Source organism: Cupressus sempervirens, chromosome 1 (genome assembly GCF_028749045.1).
Source record: "Cupressus sempervirens isolate cs-2001-9-10 chromosome 1, ASM2874904v1, whole genome shotgun sequence".
In the NCBI taxonomy this organism is placed as follows: Eukaryota; Viridiplantae; Streptophyta; class Pinopsida; order Cupressales; family Cupressaceae; genus Cupressus; species Cupressus sempervirens.
In genome coordinates, this window is record NC_143118.1 from 802123225 (window position 1) to 802145271 (window position 22047).

At 35.5% G+C, this 22047-nt stretch overlaps 1 protein-coding gene across 3 annotated transcripts in view; it reads right to left on the bottom strand.

Moving 5' to 3' along the window:
• LOC149580306 (zinc ion binding/nucleic acid binding/hydrolase) overlaps positions 1 to 22047 on the bottom strand; it is a 155450-nt gene that overhangs the window by 66229 nt on the left and 67174 nt on the right. Inside the window, exon 14 of one of the 3 annotated variants that reach the window (XM_089790286.1) lies at positions 18281 to 18749. The exons of the other annotated variants lie outside the window; for them this stretch is intronic. Within the exon in view, the coding sequence (XP_089646412.1) occupies positions 18735 to 18749 (15 nt within the window). The 3' untranslated portion in view covers positions 18281 to 18734. Of the gene's footprint in view, positions 1 to 18280; positions 18750 to 22047 lie in introns of those variants that run through there. 3 annotated transcript variants of the gene reach the window in all.

Genomic DNA, 22047 nt, shown 5'->3' on the forward strand with positions numbered 1-22047 from the left:
CGAATGGTATGCTCAGGCTTGGTTTATGCTCACCGTACCAAGCCGTACAACAATGTTTGTCTTTTATAGTTAGTCGTACTATGCTCTTCCCAAGCCGTACGGACTTCTGTATGGCAATTGTGTTACTCTCTTCAACCATATGATGCACCTCCAGTTCTCTTCTTGCAAATTTCCAGCCGTACATTGCATTCTCCTCTTCTCCTCATGGGTCAAAGCTCTCTCTGTATTCTGGTACAATCTTTCTTGAACATGCAAATTGCCATACGGTCTTTGTGATTTCCTTATGGCCATATGATGCATTAACTTGTGTTCTCCTTGAGTCTGTACGGTCTAATTCACTAGCTGGTTATTACCCATATGGTGATACTTATTCCCCTCTTGAGCCGTACGATGTGTCTTGTACAATATCTTCTTCTTTTTGGCCGTACGGTGGATCACCTGTGATTTCTTGTCGTCTTTTGTTTGGCCATACGGCATCCTTCCTAGGTCGTACAACGTTTTATTTTTTCTTTACTGCCTTCCTTTCTTGCTTACCCTCCTGATAGGCCATACAACCCTGTTTTATGGCGAACGTACTCCCTTCTACTCTCCTTCATGCGTGCCCGTATGGCCAAAATTCCTTTTGACACTTGTCCATATAGTGTACTTGGTTTGCTCTCCGAAAAGACCGTACCATTTTAAATGCAGCTGTTTTTAATACTGGATTTCAATTATCTCCCACCAGTATGTTCTTTGGTTCGGTATCATCTCCCAAATTCATGGTTTGTACTATGGCCTCTTTATATTTAATCGGCTTTTCCTCACTCAATATATGTGCAGGTGTTTCATCCAGCTATGCATTCCCTTCTTTTATTTCCCTAAATTCTTTTGGAAATCCGTCTCCGTTGCATTCTATGTTGCAGCCTTGGAAGAGTTCATAATCCTCCATCTGCCAATGAAATAGTTCGTTCACCGAATCCAAATCATTGTCCTTCGATCCACCTTCCAACCGTAAGACTCCTTCCTCATCCGGTTCCATTTGCTTCTTCCCTTCATCCTCTCCTTCTCAATCAGACGATTCAACTTCTTCTCCCACCATTTGTGTGTAAATCAATAATAAATCTCTATCCTTTGCTCTCCATTGATAGTTGTGTTCCAATAGTCACTGGTTGTGCCCTCTGGATCCCTAGAGGCTTAATGCCATGTTGGTCTGCAGTTAGCAATTGGAACGTGGGTGGCCACAACGCCGGCTGTCCCAACTTCTTCCAGGTATCTTCTGGTAGGACATTTACCCCTGAACATCTGTCCATAATTGTGTCTGAGAGGATTATTCCCAATATACCCATTTCTATAACCACTGAATGCCTTCCTAATGTGAGAGCTAGCAACATTGGGTATGTCGCGCTTGTTCTGCTTTCCTTCTCCTTCCTGGGTTCTTCTAGTAGTTTAGCAACTAGAGCCATGTTTGTGAGTGTTGTTCGTAGTTGGGGCATTATGAGGATTAGATCATTTAATTTTACTAGCACTTCAGTTTGTACTATCCGCCTTATGATGTTCTGTTCTGCGCAATTCCTCATTGAGGTACCTGTAGTATCCCCCTTCTCTGTTTGTGATTTCTTTGTTTGCATCCCTTTCTCAATTTTCGCCCGTGCTTCTTCTAGTCTCTTCTTCCGTCGGGTCTGGGTACAGCTTTGCCTATTTACGTGTAATTCCCAAGACTTCCTCTTCATTCGTTCCTGCTTCGTTGCCAATCAAATTCACTCCTGATTTCGATTTCGAGCACTTGGCATCTTCATGGTCTCCAGGACCACACCATTTGCATAACTTCGGTATGTTCGTCATTGTACAGTTTCGTGCAAAGTGGCCCCATAAGTTGCATGCCCAACACTGAACCATCAGTCGGTTGTTCGCATCATACTAAATCCGACTACAGCCTCCGTTATTATTTTTATTATTGTTGTGTTGTCTTGTCCCCTTCTATTGTTTCTGTACCCACCCGAGGTAGCACCGTCATTGTTTGTGTTTCTGTTTCCTCCCGACGTGGATGCTTCCTGTGTCAGGAGCACTTGTTGATGCCCCCTTGTTTTCATATTGAACGGCATTCCTTTGTGGAATGTCCCGCAATTTGGCAAATGTCACAGAATTGATTCTTCGGACAAGATCCCTTAGTGTGACCTTTTGTCTTGCATTATGTGTACCATAGCTCATTTTCTTTAGTCTGGCTATTTCCTTTCTACATATTCTTAAATTCTTTCATCATCCTAATCATATCCTTCTAGAGAGCACGGACCTTCTTACTGCCATTTTCATCACCACTACTATCTTTAGGAGAGGACTGCTTTTGTTCTTTTTTGTTTTTTATTCACTTTCTAAGTCCATCGCTCGATTGTATGCTTCAGTGTACAACGATGGCGGTACAATCTTCATTTTCCTTTTTAACTTTGGGCGTAGTCCTTCTATGAACCATCTCTTTTTCAGCCCATTTGTTGGCTTACTTTCTATCTTATTTACTAATTCTTTTGACTTTCTAGCATATACACAGACAATTTCATTTTTCCCTTGTTTCGTGATATAGATTTCTGCTACTATCTCATTGTCGTCTCGTAACAATTGAAACTCTATAATAAATTCCTTCTTTATGTTTTCCCATGTCATTAGCTTTGCCAGATCAGTGTCAAAAATCCAATCAATTGCTATATCTCATAAAGTGGCTGGAAATTGCCTTACCCATTCGTCATGGTCGTTTTCTCCATTTGTTGTCCAAATCATTTCGCAAGTTTTGCAGTGTTTGATCGGGTCAACCGTGCCATCCCCGTCGAACTTTGGTAACTTTTCCTTTGAACTGGCCATTGGTACCCTTTCTTTCTATTGTTGTGTGCTATTGTCTATCCCCGCATTGTTCTGTACTTTCGTACTGCTTTGAACACTTGCATTACGGACACCTACGTTCTCAAGTGGCATGAAGGCTTCCTCAAGGACTTGGCTGTTTCAACCAAACTGTATTTGCTTGTCAGGTGCATCAAGGACGAAGAGTTCACCCCACACTTGAGTTCCTTCGACACTCTGAGCCACACTGGTCCTTTCCCTTCCGTTCGAATTCCCCCTTGGTGTATACCAATTTGCCAATTCTTCCTTTGTTCCTTCGATCACCCATCGCCTTTCTCGAGCTTCTTCTATCAACCTTTCCCTTGATCGACTTGGCGATTGCACTCCATTCGTCAATGCTCCCGTGATACCGTGGTCACCTCCTGTGCCACCGCTATCATACCCTTCAGCGAGTTGTTGGAGTTTGTGCCTTCGGTCACTTTGCTGTGTGCGGTTTAATACTTCCTATGCCACCCTTATGCCATCATCTTCTAGATTCTTATTTCTATCTTTATTCAATGTGTCTGACATTCATAGCACCTGGTCCTTATAGGCAACAGCGCCAATGTTTACTGTACAAGGTAAACGGTTTATTAATGCATTCAAACAATAGACAAGAGTATGTAACACAAAAGTATTCCTTTTATTATTCACATGTATGCAGAAGATACTATATATTCGATATGCTTGATTACAATGATGATTACAATTCTAATGATCCAAAGTCCATTCTAGATGGTGTACATATACCTTTCTGAAGGGGTGACTCAACTGTCACGCGCTCATTCGGATACTATTCTACCCATCAGCTACAATATAGATTTTACTAGCAACACGCCTAAGGAAGGACAAAGGAGTTTTTTGCAACTCTAGTTTTCATGGAAGATAAATCCCTTACCTTGGGGCCTAAATAGTGTGTCATCCTTCACAAGGATTTCCTTCTGCACTTCTTGCATGGTATCTCTTTCCATTCATCTCTTCCATGGCCTCATAGAAGTTGTGATCTCTTTAACTTGGATTAGGTGTTGCTTGTGGATAATGCTTTGATGTTGGAATTACTTTGTCCTTGTTCACCACTACCTTAAGATGACAAAATAGGACTTATTTTGCCATCTTAAGGAAGGGAGCATTCATAGCCTCCTTATTGCATATATTTTGTTCGTTTACAATAGCATGACACAATTTGGTAGGGCCAGTTACTCTCCCTTTTCACAAATTTTGGATTGGTTGAGTAGCATAACACAGTTTGCTAGACCATTTGACCTATCCTAGTATACACATCAAATCTCCATGGGGATTGATTGATTGATCAATCTGTAGGGTGCACAGAAAAATCAACCCTCATGGATTCAAAGGATCCTAACCCATTCATGAGTTTCACATATACACACATGCAAAGCCACCAGAAAGGGCAAGATTTTTATACGACTGACAATCAAGCACAAAAACTTGCTAGACTATTCAATTCTATCTTTTGTATGATTCACAATAAGAGACACAAATCTCATTGAGTGAGTTAATCACACCCTTTTTTGCTACTCCTTTTTTGCCAGTGATGTCCCTCTAGTCTTGACTTTAGACTTGACGAGGACTCAAGTCCGTTGGGAGCTTGATTGTTTCCTTGTCTCCTTAGTCTTGATGAGATCATCTTATGCATTTTATCTACTCTACCATGAGTTTGAGTTAGGCTTGTACTCCCGCTAAAGTGGGGGTTAAACATACCACTTAAAAAGTATACACTTTCTATGTAAGACCTTTTAGCTCTCCTTTTAGCAATCTCTTGAGTCCATGGATGCATTTATGCTTAAATTGTTGCTTTTCTTTGAGTTTCTCCCCATTTTTGGCCCTTTTTTCCATCTCCAAGATCCCAGTGTCCATCTAAAGGCTCGAAAACCCTCAAGTATTTGAAGCCCTAAATGATATAGTGGTATCTGATGCCCTAAATGATCCAATGATGCCCTAATTGATACAGTGGTATGTGATGCCCTAAACGATATAGTGGTATTTGATGGTAATTGTCAATTGATCCTGAGTGATATTTGTGACTAATCTGGGTGATTGCAGAAGCATCCCTACATTGAATTTCAGTTCATATTCCATGGTATGTAGATTTTAATTTCCATAGTAAATTCATTGATGGTGTTTTCAGATGTTAGATGTTTTCCGTTTAAGTATTTGTAACTGTTAATCTCATTTACATGATCATAACTGATATAACTGTCTTCCTATGAAAATGAAGTAATAACTGTATTTTTTTGATATGTTAGTTGTTAATTAAGACCCGAAAAAAGTGTATGTTACATATGGTATTAGAGCGCTAGGTTCAACGCTGAAACCTTGGGCCCAACACTGTTTCTAAGAAACTGAAAATGAAAATGTTGAAAAAGATTTATTTTGCATAACTAGATATTACAATCAAAACTGGAAAAATCACACCGAGAAATCATCCAAAATAGTCGGGGAAGGGCTGAGATAAAATGGACAGATGGATAAACTACAATAACATAAAGATGAAACAGAACTAAGAAAATGACATGATTGGCAAGACGAGCAGTGGTGATCGGGTCATTTATCCACCCATTTAAATCCTTGGCCAAGGTAGTTTAAAGGCGCATTTGCCATGTTTTGATCACAAGATTGTTGGAGGTGCTAGTTAATAAGGCAAGACCCGCCTATTAAATGAGCGAACATTCTAAACACCAGTATGCTCAAGTGGAAGGACCAAAATGATACGTGTGCCTTATCCCAGGAGGGAGGGCCATTCTCAGTAGAGAATGAGAAAATTAAAATGGGTCCAAATGGCGAGGCTTGCACAATCCAAACCAGCTCCTATAACCTTGATGAGATGTTATCTAAAACCCTGATGATGGCTAAATATTTCTTTTCAATTGAATGTTCCCAGCATTTACTTTATGCAATTATATTCCTGTTTATATGAAATGGTAGTAATATTTTGTTATCTATTTTTTAACTTGAACTGAAGGAAAACAAAATTTTGAACCATGATCCTTTTTTATGTTGATTAAACAACAAGATCATTTTGTGCTTCAGTATGGAGTAAACACACTTGCATAATTGAAACTATCAATGCTTATTTATAGATGTAAACTTTTGTTTGACTTAAGTTTTCCTTGAAACAATTACACTGACAAGATGGGCATAAAGCCTCGATCACACAAATGGAAAAGATAAACTTCCAAATATTTACAGATGAATGATGAGCTACTTGATAAAAAACTTATGATTTGTTTCAGATGCTTATGATCTTGATTAGATGTATGATGATCTTACATAGTATATCATGTTTTTACCCTTTGACACACTGCTATACATGTATAATACACATGCAATGTTGACTTTACATATTGAGCTGTTGTATATTGTTTTGGAGATGAAGTGTATATTCTATCATGAGATGATTATTCTAATGAAATGTTATTGTGATGAGATAGGCATGAAGACCAAGGTTACATAAATGGAAAACATGGATCTATTAACCTTTTCCAGGTGACCTGTAAGTTTACAAGGATGATCTACTCATTAATGAGTGTCATATGCCAGATGGTATGTATAAGTGACTTAAATTATGATCTAGAACTTGCTAGTTTAAGAATTCCAATTTTGAATACTTATCTTACTCTTAGTTAATGAGCCCTGAAATTTCTCTTAAATTAAGATATGTTGAAGAATTCCAATTTGAATACTTATCTTACTCTCAGTTAATGAACCCTGAAAATTCTTTTAAATGAAGATATCAATATGGGAATCAAACTAATGTTATTGAGTATCCACATGAATATGACAAGAATATGAAATAGAATATCCTACAACATGATCAACTCAAGTGATGTTGAGGTGACCAAAACTACGATAAAGTGAACTCAAGTGTGTGTGTGTTTAATTTGATATTATCATGCAAGCATCTCTCTGGATGTATTTAAGCAAAAATAGACCTTGAGTTTTGATCATGATTTAGATTTTGATCCAATTTTGAAAAGAAATGATATCACGATGCTATATATACATCTTATATTTGGAATATTCTTTTAGTGTCTAATTTGCAAAGATCATTGAGGACGATGAAACACAAGGAGAATGGTACATTACATTCCAATTTTTTTTAATACTCCTTTATAATGTTCGTTACAATTTCAAGTTCATCGAGGACGATGAAACACAAGGGGAATGGTATGTTACATCCCAATTTTTGACCTAATTTAAAATATAGCCATTGAAGTTCACATGAAGTCAGTTGACAGTTAAATTTGTTATAATCCTGTGAAATGGTAAGATGGTTAGTCGTTATAATGCGAAGATAACATGCTAGTTCATTATTTATCACGAATTCATAAAATTGAATAGGTGGTTAGCGATTAAGATTATTTATGATTAAATAACTTGTTATGGTAATATGATTTAACTACGAGGAATTTCCTTGTAGGAAGCACGTTGAATGGGTGGAAGCATTGTCAAAAAAGAATTAGGCACGAGAGCATCATCATCACTGGGCAAATGGGTTGAGGACCTAGCGACTTGAATATCAGGATACAATCAATGAAACCGCATGAGCTATTAAGAAAATAATCTAAGAAAACATAAAATAATCTTATTAAAATACAAAACATACCTCAAGGGATTTTAATTGATCTTTTATCATATTATTAATATATATATATATATATATGTACATATAAATATAAAAATGAAATGGCACCATTATATTATAATAACTTAATAAAATGATGTCACCCCATTGATATATTTACATGAACGTATGTAAATATATATTATAAAAATAAACCGAATTATAACCTTCCAACTCTTTTTCCATCTTTTATTATTTTCCTTGTTTGTAACCAATTAAACACTTGGCATTTTTTATTGGCAAGATATTCTTTAAGTTACAGAAGCCAAAGAGTCTTTTATTTCCTTTTTATATATATCATGAGTGGGGAGAGAGAGGACCAATTATCATTCCTGACTTCCTTCCTTATTTCTGCTCTTTCCTACTCACTTTCCGGCTTCCATTCACCACCAAATCTCTGCAAATTATATTCGGAATCTCTACAGTTTATAGCAGCGCCCTTCTTGATTACAAGTTTGTCGTATGTATCATTCTTTGCTGAGGACTGATATTTATTGTGGTTACGCCTAAAGGAAAAACAAAAGAAGTGCAAATACAAAATCATTTAGCAAGTTCCAGACACCCGACTGTTATATGTTTCAAGCACCCAACTTCCATATGTTTCAAGCACCTGTCTTTTCCATGTTAACAACCACAAATCATGAGTAACGTTTATACTGGGAACCAGTGTTCAAGGCAGGTTGTTGAATTTTCAGCAAAACTCCATATGTCTTACAGAATATATCAAGTTATGTGATTAACCCAAAAACAAATATTGCAATGTAACTTCTACCAAATTTGCTACAGCATTTCCAATTTATATAGCAGTAAGCTACAGTACTTATCATGATAATATCTTGTTTGATATTTGGTTTGATATTACAGAATTCATTCTCTTTAAAATGGATTAGATCATGGCAAGTGAAAGCCAAGTAACCATCAAATGAATCCATGAATCATTATGCCAATGGAGATAGAGTTAAACAATATTTTCTGCCATCTTTAAGAATACTTTCTCAAATCACAAATTGTGATAAGTTGGAATATATATATAATATTCATGAATTAGTTGAGAATCAACAAACAGCGTTGACTGCTCTAAGATCCAAGCACCTAGGTTTCACCGGCTGTATAGCCACGGAAAAGGTGAAGAGGTGACATGGAATCTGCAATGACAAAGAAATAAAAATCAAATATGATACATTAAAATTGGAATAATATCATTTAACAACTCATGCATAATTCATGTTTATTATATTATTCTACTGTCAAGTTGAGTGGTGCGATTTGATACCAGGATGCTCAGTGGATGACAAGATGTACCATGTCTATTCCAAGTAGGGAGGACCTTTCTCGTTAGAGATTGTGTGGGGATAAGTTGTGGTCCGATGTTGGGTGGTTAAGCCCCTAACAATGTTTCCCCTCTCCACAAGATATCAAGACATGCACCAGACAAAGATAAGTTATGCATTCAAACGTATGTCGAAAATAGGTATTTTTACTTTTATGATGTATGTTCAAGTAGAAGGTAAGATTCATTGAGTTGTATCATCGTTACAGTTATTTATTTAAATCAAAGCAATTCTTATCATCAATATAATTGGTAACCAGTTAAATCGGTTGATCTTCTAACTGAATATGGAATATATCTATAGGATTGTTATTTCAGTTTTTCTAATATAAGAATAATGATTATGAGGATATTTTCTAATCTTGTGTTAATGCCACAATTTAGCAAATTGGAAGGAAAGGAGTGATACAATGGTATCTGAAGCCCTAAATGATACCGTGGTATTTGATGTCCTAAATGATCCAATGGTAATTGATGCCCTAATTGATACAGTGGTATGTGATGCCCTAAATGATATAGTGATATTTGATGGTAATCGTCATTGATTTTGATTTAGTAGTAATTGATGGTAATCGTCAGTTGATCCTAAGTGATATCTATGGACTAATCTAGGTGATTGCAGAAGCATCCCTACATTGAATTTCGGTTTGAATTCCATGGTATGTAGATTTTAATTTCCATAATAAATTCATTGATGGTGTTTTCAAATGTTAGATGTTTTCCGTTTAAGTATTTGTAACTATTAATCTCATTCACATGATCATAACTGATATAACTGTCTTCCTATGAAAATGAAGTAATAACTATATTTCTTTGATATGTTAGTTGTTAATTATGACCCAGGAAAAGTGTATGTTACATCAACCCTCGCGCTATCATCACTGACAACCTTCTCAACTATTACTTCTAAATGTTAAGCTAAAGTAGAGCATGACAGATTTAATTTATGATTAAGCTCAACAATTTGGTTTTCAACTTAATGAAATGCTACTAAGGTAGCCTCCAGAGTGTCCTTGGTATACAAGGGCTCGGAGGTAAGGGTGTGTACTTATTCCTTAATGCCTCTAAATAAAACTCTACAAGATTGAGGGGATGATCACAATCTGAAAAAAGATGTAGATAGATGGATTTCATTGTTTTCACCCCTTCCTTAATCACCTACATGTAACAACTCCTCTCTGAATCCTTTTTGCCTCCTCTGTAATTGTTCCCTCCAAAGATGCTTTTCAACCATCCCATATATGTCATCTAAATGCGACAAAGCTACAACAATTTCATATGCAGTAACTTTCAATTGATTCTTTCATGCCCAATTGTATAGAGGAAGTGGAATCAATGCTAAGGTCAACAGTAGATCCATCCCAAAAAGAATTCACAGAATATGTAGGAACCATTAAACCTAGATCAAAGTAAGCATCATCACTCACATAAGATGTGGAGCCATCATCATAGGCTGATTTGAACACTTTTTTGTGTGGCCTATCATCAAGTGCACTAATGTAGGCAGCCTTGTAGGATACCTCCACCATACCTATCAATAAACCTGTGTAATCTTTAACATCTTTCCCATCATCATGTGGAGACTGCAAATCACTAGTAGTTGGTTCTTTCTCCAGCGAAACTGTAACCTGTAGGCTGATTATTGACTGTTACTAAACCCCTCGTACAACTCTTTGAAAACTCCTTGTGCAAGTAGAGCATGAGCTATCTTACGGTATTATTTCTTCGCCACGATATTCTTGTTTTGTAGCCTTTGATAAAAGTCCATGTAATCAATAAATAGTAAATCTTTTTTGACATGCATAGGAAGAGTATCATATTCATCTAGCATGTTGAGTACTTTGTCCCTTCTATCTTGCTGTAAATTCCGGGTTAGCTATCGCTGAGCTTGACCAAAATCCTTCATGATCCTTTTATACTTTGCAATTTTCCCATGATACCACTGGCACTGACAGATGACAGCCATGTCTCACTTTCCCTTCCAAGTGTTTTGTCAAACAGTATGTTTGCAATGTTAAATGTTCAGTTTCAGATTTGTTTTCAAGGCTCACTAAAGTTTCAATGAACACAAGTAATCCTCATATCAGAATTTGCAAACAATAAAGTACCAATCATTCTTTAATTTCACAGTTACAGGAAATATATCAGCTACCTTGAGGATTAAATCTAATAAATTCCTTCATGTGACATTCCCGAAATAAGATTTAATTTTGTACTTGATGTTTGCAAAGGACCGTACTTTAACTATTGATTTTGCATAAAGTTCCAGCTTGCTGATTTACAACATCAGAAATTAAGGAAACAACAGTTTGATATGGAAATTATTTGAGAAATACAAAATACCAAAATTTCAAAGAAATTGATAATTAAAACTTTGCACCTAAAACAGTTCTTCCTTAATAGTTGTTAGAACGATGAAGCCACATGCCTCAAAAATTTGTTGCAATTAATACCATCAGTACCATTTATCCTTGAGGTCCCATGCTATGGCAAAAATTGATCAAACCCAGCATCGAACATACCTGAATCATTGGGAATTGCAAAGAACAACAATTATGTTGCCAAACAATCTTCCAAAATTACATCTACAGACCAGGATTAATTTAATTTGGTTCTCAAAATTGGTACCAAATTCCCAGAAAAAATATCACCATTCATAACTCACACAACCTGCCTTCCACTTAGCATGTGGAGAGTTTACTGGTAAATGCAAGTAAAGCCGTAAAAACTCATGCTAATATTGCATTCCAACTACTGAATCTCATTTGCAATACGCACGACTTTAGCAAGTCATGTTAAGAATATTAACCTGATCACCAACAGGTCTGATAGTACAGACCATACTTCCTCTTTTCACTATGATATATCTCTAAACTGGCATTATATATATATAACTCTAGGGGCCAGCGACTTCTCAGGATTGCAACAGTATAATGCTCAACTAAACTAACAAATAGTTAATTAAGTGTTATTAGTTATGTCTTCCCAAATCACCGACTTAGGAGGAGTTTAGTTAGTGCAAGTTTAGGAAAGGTTATGTCCCTTTGAGGGACATACCCTTCAGGAAGGATATATAGGAGGTTATCGATGCAGATTCAGGACACACAGTTACAACAAAGTCTGCTCCTCTAAGCATCTATATCCTGAGAATCATATCAGAGATACTCCCTCGCAGTCAAAGGTATATTATTCATTATTGGATCTGCATCAAGATAAGTGTTATCTTCAACAAATATTCAGAACATTGAAGACCATTCTCAGCATTTAAAGACTGAACCAAAAGTCTGATTCAGAGATGAGAAATTTGCAGAAAAATTTACATGGTATCAAAGCAAGGTTATTGAACCTAGGCTCTGCAAAAAAAATTCAGTAATCAGACTTTTTATACATCAAGCAACAATCTCCTATCTTCTATGGCATACACAATTAGACCCGAGGATAGGTTTGATGGAAAGGAACATTTTGAGGCCTAGAAATTCAGAATCATGATGATTCTTGAAGAGAACGATGTAAAACAATTTGTTGATGGAGCATCCAAACAAACTCCAGTTGAACCTCACAAATCAATCTAGAGCAAAGGAAATAGAAAAGCCGTTCAAATCATCTTGGATGGAGTAAAAAATGATATCGTACTTATGCTTACAAAACATCAAACTTCCTTTGATATGATGAATGCATTACGAAATGCATATGAAGTAAACAATGCAACTAGAGTTCTCGCATTAAAAAAACAACTAAATCACATTCAAATAAAGAAAGGGGAATCGATAAATTCTTACTTCTTAAGAGTTGTCGGCATTAGAGATGAACTATCAAGCATAGGAACCACCATTAGTGACACAAAATTAACACTTATGGCTATAGATGGATTGCCAAATTCATGGGAGACATTTGCACAAGGAATAAGTCCCAGAGATAATCTTTCGGACTTTAACAAACTCAAGAACAATTGTTTTCAAGAGAAATCTAGAAAACTTGAGAAAGGAGGGAAACCAAAAGCAGAAGATGAAGAACTTCACATTCTTAATACAAACTCATATAAGGGCAAGAAGAAGCATTTCAAAAAGAAAAAGGGAAATCAAAAAAATGGAAAACCCAAAAAAGATCTATCTAAAATAAAGCGTTTCAAATGTGAAAAATTTGGACACTATAGATCTAACTGTCCTGAAAATTTCAAACAACAAACAAATTGTACAAATGTTATTAGAGAAGAAGACACTTATGGTCTTGAGAACCGTGTTTTGTATTCCTCTCTATCAAATGAAATTTCAAATAAAGCATGGGTAATTAATAGTGGATTTTCTAGACGTATAACAGGATGCAAAGGAACTCTAGATTCTTTATCAAAGAAGGTTAATGGTGAAGTTACCATTGGTGATAACTCAACACACTCCATTGAAGGAATTGGAAATTGTACTTTGAAACAAAAATCAAAAAATACTCTTGTTCTTAAAGGTGTACTCTATGTACCAAGAATTAAAAGAAACCTAATCTCAATTACAGCACTTGAAGATGATGGACACAATGTTGCATTCATGGATGGCAAAGTATTAACTTGGGCTAAGAACTCCTCCATCAAGAAAGCAAAGTTAATTGGTCAAAGAAAAGGACATTTGTATAAATTGAATACAAAATCTAGTCAATCCATTCAAGCCCTAGTCCACGAAGATGCGGATACAAATGAAATATGGCACAGAAGATTAGGGCATCTAAATTTCAAAACTTAATCAACTATGGAGAAGATGGTTACTAGATTACCCAAATTAAATAAAGACCACACTAGTATTTGCAAAGGGTGTCCTCTGGGTAAGAACACCCGAAGTCCCTTTCATGATGGTACTAGGAAAACAAATAATGTACTAGAATTAATTCATTCAGATTTATGTGGACCCATGTCTATTCCTTCTCTTGGAGGATTCTAGTATTATATCTTGTTCATAAATGACTTCTCTAGGAAAACATGGATTTATTTTTTAAAAGGCAAGAATCAAAAGAAATCCTACAAAAGTTTAAAGAATTCAAAACATTAACTGAAAACTTTTCAGGGCATAAAATTAAAATCATTAGAACTGATAATGGAGGAGAATATACCTCAGATTTGTTTAAAAGGTTTTGTAAAGAATCAGGGATTAAGAGGGAGTACATTGTTCCTTATAACCCAGAGCAAAACGAGGTAGCAAAAAGAAAGAATTGGATTATTATAGAAGTTGCTAGAGCTATGATTTTTGACCAAAATCTAGAATATTATCTTTGGGCAGAAGCCTATTGTATTGTTGTATATATTAAAAACAAAAACCCTCGCTCCTATCTTAAAGATAAAACCCCTGAAGAAGTATTTACTAAAGTAAAACCCAATATAAGTCATCTTAGAATTTTCGGGTGTCCTGTATATATCCATGTTCCAAAAGAAAAAAGAACCAAGTTAGAACCCTCTGGGAGGAAAGGTATTTTTATAGGGTATAGTGAAACATCTAAAGCATATAGGATTTTCATTCCTGGACAGAAAAATATTGAACTTAGCAAAGATGTTCTTTGAAGAAGATCTTGCATTCAAAAGAGCCATAAGTTCTGATGAACCTTCTCCTTTATCTAGTTCTGAGAGAAATAGTGAATCTGGGTCCCAAAGGGAGAACTTGAAAGAAATTAAAGATGAAATTCAAAATATGAACTTTGAAGAAAATTCAAAGAAAAGACCACTTTGGGTCATTAAAACAATTGAAGCAGCTCAAGACATTGTTGCACCTTCTAGAACAGTCAAAGAAAGCAAAAGACCTAAAAGATTCTCTAGTTATACAACAAACATGAGTGATTTATCCAAAACAGAGCCAACCAATCCCTCTGATGCTATTAAACATACAGCTTGGAAAGAAGTTGTGATAGAAGAATACCAATCTGTCATGAAAAATGATGTTTGGGAAATTGATCCAAGACCTAAAGGAAAATATGTTGTTTCTTCCAAGTGGATATTTAAAATAAAGCATGTTGTTGATGGTAGTATTGAGAAGTATAAAGCCAAATTTGTAGTCAGAGAATTTTCTCAGAAAGAAGGGATTGATTACGAAGAAACCTTTACTCCTGTTGCCAAATATACCTCCGTAAGAGCAATCTTAGCAATTGCTGCATCAAAGGGATGGAAGGTACATCAGATGGATGTGAAAACAGCATTCCTCAATGGAAAGATTTCAGAAGAAGTATATCTAGAACAACCTGAAGGATTTGAAACTCATGATCCTAACGCTTTTGTTTGCAGGCTCAAGAAAGCTCTCTATGGGCTTAAACAGGCTCCCAGGGCCTAGCATGAAAGAATTGATAAGTATCTCACTAGCTTAGGATTCTCCAAGAATGAAGCTGATCCAAATTTATATTATAAAAGAGATAAAGATGATATGGTAATTTTGATATTGTATGTCGATGATTTACTAATAACAGGTGATGATCATCTCATAGATCAGTGCAAGAAAGATCTAACTAGAGAATTTGAAATGAAAGATTTGGAACTCCTTCATTACTTCCTAGGACTAGAAGTACGACAAAATTTAATAGTATCATACTTAATCAAGGAAAGTATACATCAGACATTTTGAAGAGATTTGGAATGTGGAATTGTAAACCTATGTCTTCTCCAATCGAGACTAATCTACATAAACTTAAGGAAGCAGCAGCAGAATCACCTTCCATAGATTCTACTCTCTATAGACAGATGATTGTGTCCCTTATATACTTAGTAAATACAAGACTGGATATTTGCTATGCAGTCAATGCCTTAAGTCAATTTATGTGTGAACCAAAGGAGATTCACCTAGTTGCAGTTAAACACATTATGAGATACCTACAAGGTACTCTTAATTATGGACTCAAATATGAGAAAGTTGCTTTAGACTTACATGGATTCATTGATTCAGATTGGGTGGAAGTGTTAAAGATAGGAAAAGTACTTCGGGATATTGTTTCAGTTTAGATCAGCTATGATATCTTAGATATGCAGAAAGCAATCTTCAGTAGCACAGAGTTCCACAGAAGCCGAATACATTGCAGCAGCTATGGCCTCTCGAGAAGCAGTCTAGCTAAGGAAGTTACTAGTGGGATTATTTGGGCAAGCTATGAATCCCACGATTATTCATTGCGATATTCAGAGTCCCATCAAACTCTCAGTGAATCCCCTTTTTCATGACAGGTCCAAGCATATTGAAATTCCTTACCATTATGTAAGAGATATGGTAGACAAGAATTCTATAAAATTGGAATACATTTGCACTACAAATCAAACAGCCGACATACTCACCAAACCTCTATCTAGAGTAAAGATAGAACATTTCAGGAGGAGACTTGGTATGGTTGAGTTGTAATCCATTTGTACTCTTTTGATTATTACTAAAATAATTTTTTATTTTGTCAAGCTATTGATTGTTATGGGCTCCACCATGTGTATTCCTCTATCTAGAGTAAAGATAGAACATTTCAGGAGGAGACTTGGTATGGTTGAGTTGTAATCCATTTGTACTCTTTTGATTATTAATAAAATAATTTTTTATTTTGTCAAGCTATTGATTGTTATGGGCTCCACCATGTGTATTCATTATTTAAAGAGGTGACGATCTCTGAAATAATGAACACTTGTATAAAAGGCATTATGAGAGATGACGATCTCTTAGATAATGTACTAAACAGTAAATTTTACTAGAAGATCTAGATGAGTTTTAGATCATATTGTGATGTTGACATTGCTATGTTCATAAGTCACAAATTGGATAAAGGAAGAATCTTAGTATTCTCCAGGTGTATCCCGTATTCAGGTAAATCTTAAAACTCAGGATCTTGTTATGATATAGAAATACCAGTTTCTATGGAATCACAACTTGGATAAATGAAGAGATTACTCTTCAAATTTATCCTGTATAATATCACTAGTAGCAGTGATTTGTCATATCACAAGCTTAGTAATATGACTTTGTATCATGTGTTCTATGATACCACATACTAAGAAGAATCAAACAGATATAGAGTATTAATTCTTGCTTGTTCATCTGCATTGGTGTTGCTAGATATAATACCTCTCTGTAGGATTATCAAGTTAAGAGGGAGTGTTAAGAATATTAACCTGATCACCTATAGGTCTGATAGTACAGACCGCACTTCCTCTTCTCATTATGATATATCTCTAAATTGGCATTATATATATATATATATATATATATATATATACAGGATTGCAACAATACAATGCTTAACTAAACTAACAAATAGTTAGTTAAGTGTTATTAGTTATGTCTTCCCAAATCGCCGAATTAGGAGGAGTTTACTTAGTGCAAGTTTAGGAAGGGTTATGTCCCTTTGAGGGACATACCCTTCAAGAAGGATATATAGGAGGTTATCAATGCAGATTCAGGACACACAGTTACAACAAAGTCTGCTCCTCTAAGCATCTATATCCTGCGAATCATATCAGAGATACTCCCTCACAGTCGAAGGTATATTATTCATTATTGAATCTGCATCAAGATAAGTGTTATCTTCAACAAATATTCAGAACATTGAAGACCATTCTCAGCATTTAAAGACTGAACCAAAAGTCTGATTCAGAGATTAGAAATTTGCAGAAAAAATCAAATGGTTCTTACCAAGATGAATTCCTTCATGTGACTACTAGGTCTTCATACAGCTTCAATGCTGCCCATAATCACTGCCAAAAATCTCACAGTTTGAAGAAAACTCTAGCCTGTAGTTTTTCATATTTTGCTATCAAATATCCTTCAACCAAATCCAACATGGTCTCAGTTACTTCCAATGACAGTTTTTCAGATACGGTTTTAAATGGCCAACATGATTCCAAATGGAACTCCCAACATCCAACTGTACAATTATGATACCATGAACGTGGGAAAGACACACAATAGCAGTGTTACTTTTCCTTGCAATGTAGTTTGATCTTCGGTAACTGCAAGTGTCGACATCCAACCACATAATGCCCAAATAGTGTTTAGACTGAGTAGACATTACAACCCATAAAACTACACAGAGAACTTATTAGTCTCCAATGCAAATATTCAGGTCCCAGGTTGAAGAAGCAATAACATTGGCACTCAAACTTCTCCCAATATACTGGCTTCAAGATGAAATATATTATATATTCCATTGCACACAAGTAAATTTCAAAAATGAGTTTCAAAATTAATATTTCTAGAATGAATACACAAATAGCCTCTTATGAACAATATGCAAACCTTTTCACAAGCTAATTTTTCCAATCATCGAAATACTCCAAAAGCTCAGCTTCTTTCTTTTAGGGACACTATTTGAAACATTGCCACATTCACTCACAACAATTTCCCTTAATAGTTTGTATTCCTCCTTACCTCTTAAAACATCACAACAAATAAACCCGATACTTTACTCCTTATGGCACAATAATCTAACAGTTTTACTAGTCTTCGGGAAATAAGATGGGCCACATCAATCCATTTTAACTATTAAAGCCTTCAATGAATTATTAATTCAAAAGATGAAGTCTTTGATAAAACATAGCTCACAATTTCCTTCAAATAATTATTTTTGGTGTTAAAATATTTCAAGAGTCTATGAAACAATGTGCTTCCTTTAAATCCTGCAGTCCCCACAATATAGAAATCGAAAAGCACCAAACATTGTATTCTCGGCTATTTGGGAAGCAGCTCCTCAATTGTTCTAATATGAGTTTTTTCAACTTTTAAATCCTGAATATCATTTCCTGTTATAAGCTTTGCGCCAACAAAGTCTAAAATATTCAGGTATCAATAAACTTGCTTTTCTTTCAATATTCTAAATGCAATAGACTCAGCCAGCATATTGAAAATTCTGATAACCGAAATTTTTGTAAATTTATCTCTCATAAAACTTCAGACTGGCAGGAAAACCAGCTCTGATACCATTGTAATGTCCCTAATGGATATTTCCCTGCAATAGATATCTCAGAGGTTTAAACAGATAATTCATGCAAAATGTTTTCAAATGGTCCAGCAAAATACCAGACAATAACCAGATAAAAATAGTCTCAAAATATTATTGCATTTCAATCTTCAGCAGTACAATAACAAGATCCAATTGTAAACACAAAAAACTATAGTCAGATTGGATAATATGAAATAAAGACTTCAAGCACAAGTAACATACCCATGTGATAACTCCAGCAGACAATGGGTTTCCATCCACTGCCTTCAAGTTTAAGGGTTTTTGCCCTCAAATTGGATGAAAGTTGAGTTTCCAAATACTCCAAGAGATGAAATCAAAATATAATCCAAGCATGTTGCAAATGAGCTCTCTTTCTTCCTTTAAACACAACCTAGTGACTCTTCCCATTCCTTTCTCTGTTTCTTTATTTCCCTTAAACTATCCTTTTTTCCAATTAATTGGATAAAGTGATCTTATTATAATAAAGTGACATATAATGCAGAGCACCCCGTGACACAATTGTAAGTTGTGAGCCTCTCATTTGGGAAGTCTTAGCTTCAAGTCTACTCGAGCCCAATGTTAAAATCGCTTCAGCCCATTACCAATAAAAAAAAAGTGACATAATATTATGCACTTAAGTTTAACAGTCACTTTTTTAATAAACCATTTAATCTTCCGGCATTAAATATTCGGATCAGATTGACTTGGATAATCATGTGCGATAGCTCATTGGAAAGGTCTCGGCCAAAAGCTCCCAATCCAACACTAGAATGCCAAGAATAATGAACCTTGCTGACTTACTATTGTTGAAGCAACCCTGATTGGCCAGAAACTAGAACTGCCTATGCCAAAACTCACTCTGATCACTGTGAAATCTCTGTTAGCCCACAAGACCAAAGAAAAATAGGCTAACAACACATCAAAATTTAATAGCCTAGAAAAGGGAAAATTACATATAGGCCCAAACACCCCTTGGCCCTTTGGTAGGAGCACTAAGAACTGAAGTTGGAAATTGTTCATGATACACCAATCCTAACAATATTGCAGCTAAAACTCTATTAGGATACCTAGCTAATAGATGATCAAACCAAAATCTATGGCCCTTTGGTAGGAGCACTAAGAACTGAAGTTGGAAATTATTCATGATACACCAATCCTAACAATATTGCAGCTAAAACTCTATTAGGATACCTAGCTAATAGATGACCAAACCAAAATCTAAACCAAAAATGATACAAAAGCAATTAACTAGCTATCATTTGTATTGTACAAGTGATATAGGTAAGAGCTATCTGCTATATCTTCAAGATTAGCCAACCTCCACCAATAGCATTGAGGCGAGGAGCGTCCAAAGCTATCCTTATTGTACAAGAACAATTTGGCCATTGTTACAAATAGCGTACAAACAACAAATGCCATGAGCTAAGCATTGTATCGATGGTTAGTCAATTCTTACTAGTAGCATGGAGCTGATCGATACAAGAGCTACTCATTCAAGCATGGGTTAGCTGATTGTTCACCAAGGCCACCTAGGTGATATATGTCAAGAACTACCCGATTCCAACTGGACTAATTTGTCGCTAATGGCCTAGACATGATGAGCATCTAAATCTGCCAACTCGATTCATAGATTTGTGGGAATCTCACTTTAATCCAATATAAATTTTGGGAATGAAGATGGACCCCTAGTTGTCTGATTGCAAATATGATGCGAGCTGTATACATCATCTTCTAATAGAAACTCAAATTCTATTTTCTCCTCCCATATTCTGACCTTGACATTGTAATAACAGAAACACTCTCCAATTGGTGCTCCTGCTGTTGGCTTTTCCTTAGCCAGGCTGTTGCAGTCCCTTGGACCCACTTGTTGGTCTTACTTTGGACATTAATAAATTATCTTATCTCCTCAATAGACTTGGTCCACTTTCTTCAGTTAGTTGCACCCCTGCATTAAGCACATGAACCAAGTAACTAGTTGAAAGATGTGAGAACTCAAGCTCTCATATGTCATCAGATGTTCTTTAATTATGATCATGGTGTTTTGGTTTCAACTTACCTATGGTATTGTCTTTTAACCACTACAAATATTAGTAACTACACTACAGCAGGATTTCTTTTTATTGCTGTACCAAAGTATTAAAAACAAATCTGCTGTTCTGGCTAGTTTTTACACCAAGATGTGAGGGTTACCAGAAAGTGTGTATATATATCAGGGATTTCTGAACAGAGCAGGAACACGACATAATCAAGGCTCCCTGGTGAAATCATGAAAAAAGAATATTATGTGAATATAAACATTATTTATATATATATATATATATATATACAGGGATTTCTGAACAGAGCAGGAACACAACATAATCAAGGCTTGCTGGTGAAATCATGAAAAAGGAATATTATGTGAATCTAAACATTATTTTGAAATCTCAGTCATGTTTGCAAATTTGAAACTTAATGGTTAATATTTGGCGAACCCTAAGACATAGATCACAGGTGTGCCATCTACCCTTATATTTGAATGTTGCTAAAAGTTTAGATCAAACTTTATATATATACAGGGATTTCTGAACAGAGCAGGAACACGACATAATCAAGGCTTGCTGGTGAAATCATGAAAAAAGAATATTATGTGAATCTAAACATTATTTTGAAATCGCAATGATGTTTGCCAAATTTGAAACTTAATGGTTAATATTTGGCAAACACTAAGACATAGATCATAGGTGTGCCATCTACCCTTATATTTGAATGTTGCTAAAAGTTTAGATCAAACTTCTCTTCTATATCATGGCATAGCTTGCATACTTTAATGATTTAATCAATTATTTGTTTTGCATCTTAGATGTATCATTGTGTGCTTGTTTTTTTTGTAGATTTTAAAATCAGTATTTCCCATTCACAGGTAAATAAAACCGATAGATGAAGTGACAAAAAATTATTTCTGGTATCTAGTGTTGCTATGTAGGTAGTCAAAAATCTACCAATCCTAGTGTTTCCTCAAAGGGTAGCAGAGGCATAGTTTTATGACGGATTCTTTATAATTATATAACTCTTGCATACTTAATAACTAATAATGATATTCCCAACTGCTCCACCAGTCAGGTGAATGAAATTTATACTTATTATCAGAAACTTGCAAATCTTTAAATCAAGCTTCCCTGGAGCATCAATACATAGATTGAATGCTTTAATAATTATGTGTTTTGCATGCCAGATGTACTAAAATATGCTCGTAACTGATGTAGATTTTAAAAACACTATTTTCCATTCCCAGTAAATAAATTAATAGCTTAACCAGCACAAA